Here is a 15,450-nt window from a genome sequence, read left to right on the forward strand (position 1 = left end):
ATTTTGCTAAAGTCATCCAGTGTCCTGCTAGGTCTTAAAAAATGTTCCGAAAGCATAGGGGGAAGGCGGGTTGGTCCGTCTATGGGCTTCCATCACTGCAGCGGGGTTTAGGAAGGCAGAGAGGGACTTAAGCAATTTAGTAAGGCGTGAAGCCCCGGGGGAAGCCCGCCGGGCGTTAGCAGCAAGTAGAGCAGAAGCGATTCCGGGCAAATTAAATCCGCCGCAGGACACTCCCCCCTGGCGGAGGCTGGGGCCGGGTTTCCAGGGTTTGCAGAGTTGGGGGCGGGGATGAGTTCGGATTCAAATCAAGAGCGGGACGCCCGCGCGTGGCTCAGCAGGTGCTTCACGCCCAGCTCCCCGCTGCGGGCGTTTCCGCCCCTACCTGCCCACAGGGCCGGAAATTACCTAGCAGGGGAGCGGCCCCTCCATTGTTGTCCCTGTTTAAACGTGCGGAAAAGCCCGAGGGCAGCGCGGGGCGGAGGGGCGCGGGCGCCGGCCGCCTCCAGGGACCCTGCGCGCGTCTACACGCCGACCGCTGCGGTGTCCCGGGCCCCTCCGTTCTGTAGCGCGCGTTGCCACCGCAGAGCCTGGGACTAAAGTCAGGAGGCAGGGGGTTCAGGCGGGAGGCCAGGGGAGGACTAGGAGCACCTACAAGGCGCTCGACTCTGCACACTTTAAAGTTGACGCCTCAGGTGGGTGCCCCGCCGAGGGGGCGCATGCGCCGTCCGCGCTTCGTGCGCGTGGAACGCGCCGCGCATGTGCAGAGCCCGGATTTGGGGCGGTGGGGAGGAAAACGTAAGGAAGGGGTGACTGGCAGGTGAGGGCGCTTTAGCTCCGGACGGCCGCAGGGCGCGTGCGCAGCGTGCGCGCGAGGCGGTGTGGGCGGAGCTCTTCCACGGAGGGGCCGGCGGCGAGCAGCGCCCCCTGGCGCGCCGCTCGGGGATCGCCGGGCGCGCGGGAGGGGGCGGAGAGGAGGGAGGAGGCGAGAGGGCGGGAGGGGGAGGGGAGCGGGAGCGAGGGAGGGTTTATCGACCGGGCGATTTTGGTTAAAATATTCAAAATGGCGGACGGAGGAGCAGCGAGTCAAGATGAGAGTTCAGCCGCGGCGGCAGCAGCAGCAGGTAATCATTACAGCATTTTACATATTCATATTCATACTCAACCCCGGCTCCCGCTGCACCCCCCCCACCGCGACTTAGCATAATTTATTAGTACTCAGGATTATTATAATTAACGGCGGGGAGATGGGGGGCCGGGGAGCACGGAGCCCCCGCCGGGCGCGGAGCGGAGGGGGAAGGAGGCTCGCCGCGGCCAGGCGGACGGGGGAAGACCAGGGGCAGAGGGGGCTGCGATCCAGCGCCCTCCTCCTGCCCCCCAGGCCCACCCCGCCGCCCGGCCCCGCCGGCTCGCCTGCCCGCCCCGGCCTCCGCTTCGCCTCCCCCGCCGCCGAACCCCGACCCGTGCGGGCCGGCGGGGCCGAGCGAGAGGACAATAAAGGCATTTTACATATTCATAGCTGCCGGGCCGGCGGGGCGCGGCGGGGCGCGGGGTGGGGGGGCGTGGAGCGGGAGGGGGGAGGCTGGAGGTGGCGGCGAGCACAATGCCGGGGAGGCGGCGGGCCGGAGCGGACCCCGGCGGCCGGACGGTCGCACGCGTCTTTGCCCTGGGGAGCGGGCCCGGGCCGGGGGCGGGGGGCCTGCAGCCTCGGGGGGTGGGTGGGTGTTGGTGGTGGCCCCGAGAGAGAGGAAGAGAGAGAGAGAGAGGCGGGCTTGCTCCCGGGCATTGCGCTCCGCCCGCCGCCGCTGCCGCCGCCGCCGCTCGGGGTCCGAGTGGGGCTGAGCCCGGGGTCACGGCCCCGGCGCCTCGGCGGCGCCCCGCTCCTTCCCCGCTGTGGCGGCCTGACCCGAGCCGGGCCTGCGTCTAGGTGGGTAGGGGTAGGCGCTCCTGGGCTGCTGCTGCTGCTGCTGCTGCGAGGCCCTCGGGGCGGCGGGGGTGGGAGCCCGCGCTCGCGCGCGCGCGCAACCCCGAGGAGCCCCCTTGGTGTGGGTTGCAAAGGGGGCCCTCACGTCGGCGAGGCGGGTGGGGAAGTTCACCTCAGAGGGCATCTCCTCTGGGGCCGCCCCAGCGTCCCTTCTTCCTTCGGACCGGCTCCCTCTGCGGCGTGGCGGGCGAGTTGGGTCGGAGGTCCCTGACGTGGTTCCGTCGGGGGTCCTGGCCGCCCTCAGCCGGGGTCCCCGGTCCCCCGAGGGCCTGTCGCTGCGCACAGGCCTCCCGCGCCCTGGCTGTCCGAGGTCGCCCGTGTGGGCTCCTCCGTCCGCCCCTCGCCCGTGGGCTGCCTTCCCTGGCTCTGTGGCTGCCGCTTTCTCGCGGGGTGCTGTGTGTTTCTCCACGCTGCTTCGCTGAACCCTTCCTCTCATTTGAATAATGTCTAATTCGGGGAGGTTTATATTATTGAAATGGCCGCCTGGCTTTCCCCGCCTCTCATGTTTAGTAATTCAGACCTTTAATAACAGCCACTCACAGCCCTACGCCGTGTTTATATTTTACATTCGCCCCATGTGCTTTTGTGGTTCGATATGATTCTTTTTTTTTTTTTTTCCCCTCGGCAATCCACAGGGCTCTGAGATCAAACCCAGGCTGTGTTGGGAGGAGAAGGGGGGAGCTAGGCCTTGGCTGCCGCAGCGGTTGGATAGGCCTCATGTTCTCTGCCGCCTGATTTATTTACTAATAACCGAATTGACTCCCCCACCAACTGTGCTCCCCCAACACCCCACCTCCTCGGCCAGAGCTGCTCTCCTGGGGCTGTAACAACCTTTCAGCTCTCCTTGCTAAGCAGCAACTTTGTAGTAGTTTGTGTTCTCTTAAGAAAAGGACTTTCTTGCAGCAGGTTAACTTTGTTTTGGAGCTAGTTAGCCCGGCTTGCTCCCCCTACTTGCTCCACCCTCCTCCCCAAGTTAAACACTTTCCAGCTTTGTAATGGACCGCCGTGTGAAACCGAAGGTCCCCTGCTCCCGCGCCTCGGGAGTGGTGGAATAACAAAGTAGTTCAGAAATTCCAATTAACACCACTTTCATAATTTCGCAGTGCGGTGCTCCCTTTCCAACCTGTGCATTCTAATTTAAAAATGGGACCGACATAATTTTGAGCTATCGCTGTCACAGACTTGCTTGTTTTAATTATAGCACTACTGAACACTGACATGGGGTCTAATTTCCTTGGAGTGTTTGTGTCATGGCTAAATAAGTGAAAATAGAAAAAGAAATAGAAGCATTGTGTCTACCCTGATCTGGGCTCTTCCGCGGCTCCCTCACCTTCCCCTTGGCTTTCACGTGTCTGAATTGATTGGATGTTTTATCTAGACTTGAACAGTTGCTTGTAAGACGCGGTTTAATGCTTACTATGTAGAGGAAGTATCCGTTTTGAGTTTTAGTCTGAACCCTGGTGCAGTTTTCTTTAGCGTTTTTATTTTGTCTTTGTGGTGGTCCGGAAGTGTGTGTATGTGTAAATGAACACATTTCACGTGGTTGTCTGCTGTTGCTGAGGGAAGGATTCCTGGATGAGGTAACATGCAGATGGGAACCCTGTGAGATTAGCATATAGCTCCTGGTCGTGGACTGCTAGCAACTTACATACAGTGCCCGTAGACTCCCACAGTTTTCAATTTAATTTGTAACAAAAACTCTAGATTCGATGGGCCAACAGCATACTAATTTCAAATAATCCTTACCATTTTTGTTGCATTCCCAAGTAGACAGACTGAAAAAGGCAGCAGAAAAAAAAACCTCTGGCTGTCCTGAGACCGGCCCAGAGACCAGCAGCAGGAGGGTCAGTGAACAAGCAGCAGTCATATGCATTCATGCCGTAAATAGCCTATGTTTTGCACCCGATTCCCAAGATGTGGTCAAACTGATGATGTCATGGGATGGAGGACAAGGTGCAGTTAATTTGATTTATTGTCCTGAGGTGAAGTGGAGCAGTGAAGCCTTCTCATAGGGAAACCATTTATCTCGGGACGATTTCCTTTATAGCTGCAATTTAACCACGATGGAGGCTGTAGGTATTATATTCAGCATGATAAAGCACGCGTTGCTTTATAAGTAAAATTTTAGGTAGCCTGGTTTCCCTGTTCTAAGCTTTTATAATACAGAAAAGGATAGTGGTAACTGGCTTTATATCTTGTTTGGCTTCCCATGCTGTTATAAAAGCTCATTTCCTCAAATTCTCAATTGGAAACTCTGGATTTTGAGTAAGTATAGAAGCAATCCATGTATGTGGGTGTTTTACAGCATATTGTGAGCCCGTAGACTCCCACAGACGGAACACAGCCAAGCCTAATGCAGTGCCCAGTTTGCTGTGGGCCTGATGTTTCAATGATTGAAGCTGAGTTGAAGAGCACGAGGGCTATATGTTCTTCTAGGTTGAAATGTAATTCTTAAAATAAGGTGGGATCCTTACCAAAAATCATGTGCTTTGAGAACAGTTTTCAACATACTGATTCACACATATCCTTCTTGTGTTTGTCCTGAATTGGTCTGGACAAGCTTGTAGAGTTCGTGTAATGGCTTAAACTTGTGGTGATTCTACTTAGAATTTTTGACACTGTAGTTTCTTGTTAAGAATGTTTCATCACACTTTGAACTATCTAATGTGGGGATTAAATGTCTGGGGAATTTGACAGAAGTGTGCTGTGCTTGTTCCTGACCTTGATTTATGAGCCTTGCCTGATAACAGTATTAGAGGTTACTTTTGGCCATCTTAAGCGTGTAATCTGTCTCTTTTTTTGCACCTGTTAGGCAGCTTCCTTCAAAAAAAAAATTATGGTCATCTCTTTCTTTACTCTCTCAACCCATTCTTTATAAATGTTGCTTTTCAGTTAAGGTCCTGAAAATCCATGTGATAGCTGACCAAATGTTTGTAATTTGTAAAGGTCTGTTTTGCTTCCAAGCCATTACTGTAATATAAATTTTTAGCCTCTTCCCCCAAATTAATTTCTTTTTTTTTTAAGATTTATTTATTTATTTTTATTGAAAAGGCAGATATACAGAGAGGAGGAGAGACAGAGAGGATGATCTTCGGTCCGATGTTTCACTCCCCAAGTGGCTTCAACGGCTGGAGCTGAGCCAATCCGAAGCCAGGAGCCAGGAGCTTCTTCTGGGTCTCCCAAATGGGTGCGGGGTCCCTTGGCTTTGAGCTGTCCTCTACTGCTTTCCCAGGCCACAAGCAGGGAGCTGGATGGGAAGCGGGGCTGTGGGGATTAGAACCAGAGCCCATATAGGAACCCCGGGCGTTCAAGGCGAGGACTTTAACCAGTACCCTATTGCGCTGTGCCCCCAAATTAATTTCTAATTTCTTATATTTTGTCATTGTCAGAGTCCCAGTAGGGGAAAAAAAAAAACACCCAGTGGCTATTATTCAAGTTTAAATGGTGTTGTGTCCTGCTATATTTTAGATTTACTGTTCTCTGCATCAGTAGGTAGTATAAAACAGAAGAAGTGCAATGTTTCATTGCTGCCCAGGATGAAGTAATTGTTAATCTGTCATTCATCTGCCCAGTGGCTTTTGGAATAACTTTAGGGCTCAGACTGTTAAATGCTCTTAGCAAGCTACCAAAGATGTTGGAAGTGCCCTGAACATCTTAGGAGGTGGCTTTAAGCACAGGTCCTTGGAAACTTGAATGTTATCATTCGTGAATGTTTTTCAGCAAAAATGAAATGCATGGAGTGTTTCTGGAGTCTGTGTTGCTTTTTGAATTTCCTTGTGCTTTTGAATGGCTCACTCGCTTATGAGCCTCCGTGTTCTTTGTACTTACAAGACTGATAATGTTTAATGGTAATTATACTATTAGGAATTATTTTTGTTTTGATTTTTGATATTGAAAATCCACAGCCCCAATCTTTGCACATTAACCTTCTTTCAGACACCATTAAGAATGATGGTGTGTGATTATTATTAATTGGCTTTCATGCATCAATATTGGTTTAGCTACACAGTTTGGGTGATTAGCAAAGGCTTGCTATGAGGTCAGATTTTAAGTAGGGATGTGGTTTCCCTTAGTGCAAGTAAGTACATTTAGAAGTGGTCAATTATTGGTTTCAGACAAAACATGCCCTTTTTCGTCTGTTGTGTCCTCGGTTTCTGGTGGCTTCTCAGGCCCTAAGTGCCTGCAGAGACGTGCCATGTAGCATGTTTTCAAGCAAGTCTGATATTAGGTATTGGGGTAAAAGTTGGGGATTTGATTGGTGAGAATTATTTGAATTTCTACGTCTTCTTAGTGAATTCTTCCATTTTTCCTAGGAAACCTTTGGGCCAAATTTTTTTCTTTATATTGCTTAAATAGATTAACACGTAAGGTTCACAGCAAATAGCAGTTTTCTTACACATATTTTGTGAATTTTTTTATGCTGTCACTTTTTTAAAATGGTTTTGTTTCTAGAGTGAGCGCTTATAAACTCTCAGCAGTGATAGTAGTAGCAACAGAGATAGCTCGAGTTAGAGCCATTGCCTGACTTACTGCTCCATGTAGAGTATATTTAGAATTTAAACTAGGAGACTTGTCTCCTAAGTTTCAGAACCTCTGATCTGAAGGAACGTCATATACACAGCGTGTGGATTTGTAGGACCCTGTGTGTTTTTGCCATAGAATGTTAATCTATTAAACACTGCTAGTGTATCATTGCTTAGTGACTGATTAAGTTCCTTTGTTTTATTAAAATTTTCTTCCTTTTTTAAAAAAATTTCCTTCTTAGAAAGGCAGAGTGACAGACTGGGAGAGAGTGATCTTCTACCCAGTGGTTCATTCCGCAGATGGCAGCGGGAGTTGAGCCTGGTCCAGGGACGATCCAGAGGCCTGCACCCACTCAGGATCTCCCTCGGTGATGGCGGGAACCCAAGCTCTTGGAGTGTCCTTTGCTGTCTTCCAGACACTTGAGCAGGAAGCTGGATCAGATGAGGCAGGGATTGGTCCTAGGCACTGCCTTATGGGGGGCAGGCATTCTAAACGGTGCCTTCCCCGCTGCACCACAGCTCTTGCCCCCTTTCTGCACCAATTCAATAAATATTCCGGCTTTGAGTGTTACCTGAATTTGGTGACAGGACTGATACTTGAGCAAAAGAAGAATCAGCAAACATCTAGATTTATCAGATTCTTTCTCTTTTTCAAGATTTACTTAGTTGAAAGGCAGATTTGCAGACTAAGATAAATTTTCTATCCACTGATTTTACTGCCCAGATGGCCACAGTAACCAGGGCTGGGCCAGACCAAAGCCAGGAGCCAAGAGCTTCGTTCCAGTCTCCTATGTGGTGACGGGTCCAAGGATCTGGGCGTCTTCCACTGCTCTCGCAGGCACAGTACAGGGAGCAATGTGTTTATATGGTGTTGTAGTCAGCAGCTTTACTTGCTATGCCACAACAACAGTCTCTTACAAAAAACTGTTTAGGATACTGGATATTTATCCATAGAGGATTAAAAGGAATAAAAAAAGGTGAAAATCACAAAATTAAGCTTAGTGTCTGTGATATTGAAAGTCATAGCAAATACAGCAATTTGTCTCATAATTTAGGTCATAAATCTGTGTGTAACTTTATTGGTTTTTGTGTGGGACTCATATAAATAGTGTATGAAATTAAATTAATACTGGGAAGTGAGCATTATGTTATGTTAAAAGAGTCATTTGTGCTTAGCATATAGTCACCTTAGATAATGGAGTTGTACAGATTAGTTTAAGTGAATATGCTTTTATAGAGAAGAGACTTAGATATTCTCTTGTTTTAGTACACTTTAATGAATTATTTTAAAGTATTTATTTATTTATTTATTTATTTTTTAAAGATTTACTCATTTTATTACAGCCAGATATACACAGAGGAGGAGAGACAGAGAGGAAGATCTTCCGTCCGATGATTCACTCCCCAAGTGAGCCGCAACGGGCCGATGCGCGCCGATCCGAAGCCGGGAACCTGGAACCTCTTCCGGGTCTCCCACGCTGGTGCAGTGTCCCAATGCATTGGGCCGTCCTCAACTGCTTTCCCAGGTCACAAGCAGGGAGCTGGATGGGAAGTGGAGCTGCCAGGATTAGAACCGGCGCCCATATGGGATCCCGGGGCTTTCAAGGCGAGGACTTTAGCCGCTAGACCACGCCGCCGGGCCCAAGTATTTATTTATTTTCATTGGAAAGTCAGATATACAGATAGGAGGAGAGACAGAGGAAGATCTTCCTTCCACTGATTTACTCCCCAAGTGGCTACACTGGCCGGAACTGAACCAATCTGAAGCCAGGAGCCAGGAGCTTCTTCCAGGTCTCCCATGTGGGTGCAGGGTGCCTTGGCTCTGAGCCTTCCTCGACTGCTTTCCCAGGCCACAAACAGGGAGCTGGATGGGAAGTGGAGCTGCTGGGAAACAAATCGGCACCTATATGGGATCCCAACGCGTTGGAGGTGAGGACTTAGCCACTAGGCTACTGTGCCGGGTTCCACTTTTTAATTATTTTTTAAAAGATTTATTTATTTGAAAGTAGAGAAAAAGAGGGAGGGAAAGATAAAGATCTTCTATGCACTGCTTCACTACCCATGTGGCTGCGGGGGCCAAGGCTGAGCCATACTGAAGCCAGGAGCTTCATGCAGGTTTCCCGTGTGGGTGCCAGGGCCCAAAGTACTTGGACCACCTGCAAGTTTTCTTAGACCAGTAGCAGGGTGCTAAATTGAAAGCAGAGCAGCCCAAATATGAACCAGCACCCTTAGGGGATGGCAGCGTGGGAGCTGCAGTTTTGCTTGCTATACACAGCACCAGCCACAGTACACTTATTTTAATGGTCTGTTTAGGAATTTTTTTTTTCTTTTTGGTTTGTCTTTGCTGATTCATCCCGTGACAAGTAAGAATATAACCAACCTTTAGCTGGATGTTTGTTAGGTTATAAAAAGTGTCTGCTGTGTAGTGAATCCAGTGCCATTCATCTTTGGGAGGATGGGAGTAAAAGGGCTGTGGAAGAGTTGGTATGTTTACTTAAGCAGAGAAAATTTTTAGACAATGTAGATAATTGTATTAAACTATGTAACAGATAAGGAAGATCAGAGAGATCAGGGTGTGTCCAAGGGTCAGGGGATGCCTCCCAGAGAGGTATAACTGGGAGGTAAGTTAGATACAATCTGTCCTACAGCTTTCACTTGCGGGGAGAGCAAGGGTTAGTGACAGAGCTGTTAAGTAACAGATGAGAATGCAAAAGCTTGGGACTTTCTAGTGTCCTCCTTGCACACCCGTTTGTCTCTGCCTCTGCCACGTTGCTGCTGCTGATCAGAGAAAGCTTTCTGTAAAAGTTGAGGTCTCTAAGTTGAGCCTGACTGGGCACAAAGAATTTAGAGGCCATTTAGAATTTAGAAGGCCATTGCAGGGAGAGGTGCCGAGTGTGTGCTGTGTGAGTACAGAATGAGGAAGTGCTTTTTCAAGTGTAGGGAAGCTGTTGGAAGTTTCTGAAGCAAGGGCTGAAGTGATGAAACTGATGTTTTGAGATGAACCTTCTAGGGGTGCCAGCTGGTTTGAAATGGCAGGGGAGAGACTGAATCCAGTGAGACTAGTGTGTCAAAATTGGAGCTTTGGTGTGCTGCGAGCTAAGATAGCTGGCAGAGATACAAACGTAAAACAATTACCTGACCTAAAGAGGCTTTCAGTCTAATAGTGATATAGAGAAATGGAAGCTCTGAAATGAAGATGTGGACGATATTGTCCAGTTATGATGTGGAATCAGGACCTTTCTTTGATCTTCACAGAAGGAACTGCTACTGTTTCCATCAGTGAGTTTGTGTTTATTCTTGTGAGTCCTGAATTATTTGATTGACTTGGATTACCTTTCAAATCCAGCAACAGTTCAAACAAGCTAATAACTTAAAAGGAAGCAATTGTGGGTATATAGGCAGGTATAACATGCCTTTCTCTTAGCCTCATTTCCAGTTTTTATCCTGGTTTTATATCCGTACACTCATTTTGAATATCTTTAATGGCTTCTATTTCCCTCCCATCCCCCGTTTAAGATTTATTTATTTTTATTTGTAAGGCAGATTTTACAGAAGGAGAGAGATATAGCTTCCTTTTATTTGCTGGTTCACTCCCAAAATGGCCATGCTGAGTCGATCTGAAGCCAGGAGCCAGGAGCTGCTTCTGGGTCTTCCAATGGGTGCAGGGACCCAAGGGTTTGAGCCATCCTCTACTGCTTTTCCAGTCCATAAGCAGGGTGCTGGATTGGACGTGGAGCAGTCAGGACTAGAACCGGTGCCTGCGTGGGATTCTGGCACTGTAGGTAGAAGATTAGCTTGCTAAACCACCAGGGTATCCCAATTTCCATTTTTAAACTCTTTATTTCTCGTTTTATGTGAGCTACTTCTGAAGCAAGGCAGGTGTAAATAAAACAACTGCAGGTGTGACATAATGATGTGTCTTTTTATGGTATCTTAAAATTTATAGCAGTACTCTCATTTTCATTACCTCATTCCTTTTGGGTGAGTATTATTATACCCATTTTATGGTTGAGTAAAATAAAGCTCTGAGTGAGTTCCTCAGGTCATGTGTTTCACATAAGCATTAAGTGTGTGAATAAGAGCAGGACTTCACATGCCTTGGGCAGTGGTAGAAGGCAGGTTGTGCTGTGCGTTGGTGTCAGAGCTTGCATTGCCTTTGCCAGGCAGTGAGGAATTTTTTTGTTTGTTGTTTGTGCTGAACATGCCATGAACAGAGCCCTTGTTGTAGAGTGTTAGCTGCTAATGAGAGGCAAGGAGGGATATCAAGGATTTGAGCTTAGGTCAGTCAGAGCAGAGTACCTAGAGAGGGGGTGATTTGGGGAGTAAGGCAGTGAGTTCAGTTAGACTTGTTTTGACACATTTTGTTAGATTATAAGTTCCTTGTGGAAGTTGAGAATTGCTTAGTGAATTAAATGTGTGATATATGAATACTAGGGCTGAGATTGATGCTCGTGCCATTGTGTGTGGACTCCGCATTGCATTTGAACATTGTAAATTCTAGACATCTCATTTTGGCTCCGACATGACTTCCGTGGCTGTTTCCTTCAACAATAAGATGGTGATAATACCGGCGTTAGAGGGATGCTGTGTGGAGTAGCAAATTGATAGCAGAAGCATTTTCAAAGTACTATAATAGTTTCTTTTCCATGAGCACAAGAGTAAAATCAGCAATTTTATTACTCAGGCTGCTGTGGAGAAGGAACAGCGTTAGTGGCTGATTGATTCTGTGGAACTCTTCGCTGTGGTTACGTGTTTCTGTGTGCAGCCAGCAAAGGAGTGTGCCCTGTTAGTACTCTTCCTAGGAAAACTGTGAACGCTGGAGAAACTGCATTAGAACAGTTGAAGGCGTTCTGTTATCTAGCCCCCACCCTTGCGTGTGTGTTCTTATACTGCACTGCTTCTTTAAATAATATGACTCAACAGCTCAACCCAGGAAGTTCCCTGATGGACCTACCACAGGTAACAACATTTCTTTGATCATGTTTTAAAGATGTCGCCCTTAAACTTGAAGTATTGAGGATTTTTTTAAAGATTTATTTATTTTTATTGGAAAGGCAGATATACAGAGAGCAGGAGAGACGGAGAGAAAGGTCTTCTGTCTGTCGATGATTCACTCCTCAAGTGGCTGCAACAGCTGGACCTGGTTTGTGTTCCAGCTGTTCCGCTTCCTATACAGCTCCCCACCAGGCGCCTGGAGCTTCTTCCAGGTCTTCCAGGTGGGTAAAGGATCCCAAGGCTTTGTGCTGGCCAAGACTACCTTTCCCAGCCACAAGCAGGGAGCTGAATGGGAAGAGGGGCTGCTGGGACACGAACCAGTGCCCATATGACTCTGCCTGTGCGAAGTGACTTGTCCACTGATTATTCTGGCTCTGCAAATAGCATCTTTCAGCCTGAGCTGCTGTCCTACTTTCTCTGAATTTAGCACTTTATTATATATTCAGTCTTATTTTCTTTAATTGATGATGTAAGTAAATCTTGTCTCCTTAGAGCTAACTTTGAGACAGACCTGCTGCTAGGGACATAGTAGGCATTCAGCGAGATGAGTGCTCAGTTGATTAAGTTAGCACTTTCCCATCTGCTGTGATCAGAGTCACCTATGACCTTTTCAGCTTGTGAGGACCTTCGGGTTACCTGAGTTCCTAGTGTTGTACAGTTCAGATAATCTGCTTTAAAGGGGCTCAGCAAGGTCCTGGTACAGCGACTCAGTGGCTAAATCCACGCCTTGCACCACGGGGTGCCATATGGGTGCTGGTTTGTGTTCCAGCTGTTCCACTTCCTATCCAGCTCCCCACTTGTGCCCTCAGAAAGCAGTAGAGGCCGATCCAGCCTTGGGACCCTGGACCCATGTGGGAGACCCACAAGAAGCTCCTGGCTCCATTGGGGCCATTTGGGGAGTGAATCAATGGATGCAAGATGCTTTCTCTCTGTATCTCCTCCTCTCTGTATGTCTGCCTTCCCAATGATTTTTTTTTTAAAGGCTGTACAGGTGATTCAGTAGCATTGAGTCATTACTTGTTAGATTTATTTATTTATTTATTATTAAATTTATGCATTAATTACATTGTGTTGTAATTACATAGAATCTGGGATTCTCCCCCCCACCCTCCCCGCATGGTGGGTTCCTCCACCCCGCTGCATAACCATAGTTCAAGTTCAGTTGAAATTCCCTCTCTGCAAGAATTTGCCAAGCATAGAGTCCAACATCCCATAGTCCAGACAAGTCCAACTACTTATTGGGTAGACCCTCTCTGGTCTGAGGGCAGAGTCAGCAGAGTATCTTCCTGGTCAAATAAAAGCACTAACATACCATCTGCAACAATTAACATCGTTATGGAATTAATTGACATGGTATTGAGCAGTCAACATGTTAAAAATAAATGCGATTTCTTAACCACTTTCTGTGACCCCCCATTCACAGTTCAATTTTGGTTTATATACTACAAATGACTGCTACTTGTTAGATTTAAAGATTATTTATTGCTTAGAATTCCATTAAGAGTAATCTTCAGTTAATGCTCCAGAAAGGCAGACTGAGGACTGGGTGGTTTGAGTCCTTAGTTTGTTTCTGGCACCGTCTAGCTTTTTTTTTTTTTTTTTTTTTTTCGTTTTTGTATCAACGATCTAGCTTTTTGATCTAACAAATTATCTTACTGTTCTAATCCATGTGATTATTCCTTGATAAAATTGTGAGCTGGGCTGGATAATTAATTGGCTTGTCTGTGTGTAAGCTATGGAATCTTCAAAGACATCTTTTGTGTGAAGATAAGTAAATACAGATACTTTGAGCAGTTTGGCTTTCATTTGACTACTTTTTTTTCCCCCTTAAAGGGCTGTTTGTTTTACTTGAAAGCCAGAGTTATACCTATAGGGTGAGAGATCCTTCATTGCTAGTCTGTTTCCTAAAAGGACTGCAATGGCCAGAGCTGAGCTAATTCAAGTCGGGGACTTCTTCCATGTCCGCCAGGTAGGTGCAATGGCCCAAAGACCAGGGTCATCCCCTGCTGCTTTCCCAGGCCATTAGCGTGGAACTGATTTGGAAGTGGAGCAGCCAGGACTCGGAACTGGCATCTGTATGGGATGCTGGTTCCACAGGTGGAGGACCAGCTCACTATGCCAGTGCACTTGCACCTGTTTGACATGTGAAGGATGGAGAACATGGCGAGCTTGATCATGTGGGGTGTTTAGTACTAAAAAGTGGGGTTTAGATGTTAAACTTGAAGCACCCTAGTAGATAGAACATGAACAAGGTAGCAAAGCCAAAAAGAATTGTATTACTCAATGTGAATATGAACTGAATTGTAATCCAAGAATTACCACATTTACAGGGCTTCTACACCTTGTCGTGCGCCAGCACAGGAGGTTGAATAGTGGTAAGATGCTACCTGCCCTCGCAGAGCTTGTGGTCTCAGGACAGCCCTAGGTTAGTATTATCCATAACTCAGTGAGTGAAATATGGGAGGTGAAGAGTCTGGACAGAGGATTTTGGGGAGGAGTCTGAGGAGGTGATGTTACACTGGGGCATGGCAGCTCCATCAGTCCAAGGCTCATTGTGCGTGGTGGGGTTGAACGTGGAGTGAAGGGAAGTGAAGCAGCTAGGAGCTGGACCAGTGTTCTGTGGGTCAGTGTTGCAGGTAACGGCCACAGTGCTGGTGCCTGTCTGACAGTGTTTAATAGTATCAGATCCAGATCCTCTGCTTTCCCCCGTCCCAGCTCCCGCTGCTGTTATTTCTATCTTTTCACTTCTTTCTAGATTGATAGGTGAAAAATTCTCACTGTTCCAATTTTCAAAAAAGTTGTTTTTTCTACTATAGTGCCTTGTATACCTTATTAAACATTTTTTGTATATTTTTTAAAAATACATCTTGTTTGCTTTTTTTTAGATTTATTTATTTATTTCATTTATTTTTTGATTTTTTTTTAATTTTATTGTATTGTTGTTGACAATCTTTACATAGTTAATTGCAGTTAAAGGAAAAAGAAGAAAAGAAAAGAAAAAAAAAAGAAAAAGAAAAAAAGGTTCAGGGGGATAGGAAAGTGGGTAATGCCATTATGTCCATATTGTTTCCATCATGCATCTGAGGTAAAGGGGGACATTGAGGGAGAAGCCCCACCCGGTTTCCCGCCCACCCCAAGTCCCGGATGTGGGGCATGCTCTGAGATATGTGCCCAAGTGGTGTTAATAGTTCTGCAGTTATGAATCGCTGCCAGTTTCGCTCGATGAGGTCGTCCACTGATTGACATGGTTCATCATAAAGTCTCCGTTTGCCCCGTAATTTGCTGCCAACATATGGCTGAGATGAATGACTGTCCCGTTCTGTCTTCTGTCTTTTCTTGGTTAGAGTTCTGAGTCCAGCAGTTCGATTGGGGAGATCTCCAAAGATACTTTGAGGTATTCCCAGATTAGTTTTTTGTATGTTCTAGCAAGCACAGGGCCCGCCACAGTCCATCACCCCGATCAGCTGGTGGTTGCATTTGCTGTGTTGGTTCTGTTGTCAGTCCCGAGTTGCACTGGAACCAATGGATGTTGCAGTCCAGTCTGGTTCGGCCCTTGCATCAACCAGTGGGAGCTGCAGCCTAGTCGGGGCGACCCACAATAACCCCCACCAAGCCCGCCCCCTACCCTGGTTTGCCAGTATGTGTAGCAGAAGACCAGTCTGTCCCCCATCCCATTTGGCTCTTGTACTTGTCAATGGGTATTAAAGCTTAGTTCTATCTAATCAACTCAACCATCCAACCCTCACAGATGTTGTTGAGTGCCTCTCTATCTATCCAGCCATCGCAGCCCCTGTCCTAGTTTTCATGCCCTCCCACGTAGATTTATTTATTTTTATTACAAAGTTAGATATACAGAGAGGAGGAGAGACAGAGAGCAACATCCGTCCCATGGTTCACTCCCCAATCGGCCACAACGGCTGGAGCTGAGCAATCTGAAGCAGGAGTCAGGAG

The 15,450-nt window shown here is 47.4% G+C and overlaps 1 protein-coding gene across 7 annotated transcripts in view; it reads left to right on the plus strand.

The window, feature by feature from the left end:
* Positions 1-238: 238 nt before the first annotated feature.
* The window catches only part of POU2F1 (POU class 2 homeobox 1), a 163,047-nt gene continuing 147,835 nt past the window's right edge, over positions 239-15,450 (plus strand). For 5 of the 7 annotated variants that reach the window (XM_058660588.1, XM_058660586.1, XM_058660583.1 and 2 more), the window contains exon 1: positions 875-1,121. Coding sequence is in view for 4 of the 7 variants with exons in the window: in XM_058660583.1 (XP_058516566.1) it covers positions 1,061-1,121 (61 nt within the window). In the remaining 3 variants the exon portion in view is untranslated. Of the gene's footprint in view, positions 693-874; positions 1,122-8,792; positions 9,784-15,450 lie in introns of those variants that run through there. The other 2 variants (XM_058660589.1, XM_058660584.1) reach the window with 2 other exon arrangements.

This window comes from Ochotona princeps, chromosome 2, assembly GCF_030435755.1.
Source record: "Ochotona princeps isolate mOchPri1 chromosome 2, mOchPri1.hap1, whole genome shotgun sequence".
Classification (NCBI taxonomy): domain Eukaryota; kingdom Metazoa; phylum Chordata; class Mammalia; order Lagomorpha; family Ochotonidae; genus Ochotona; species Ochotona princeps.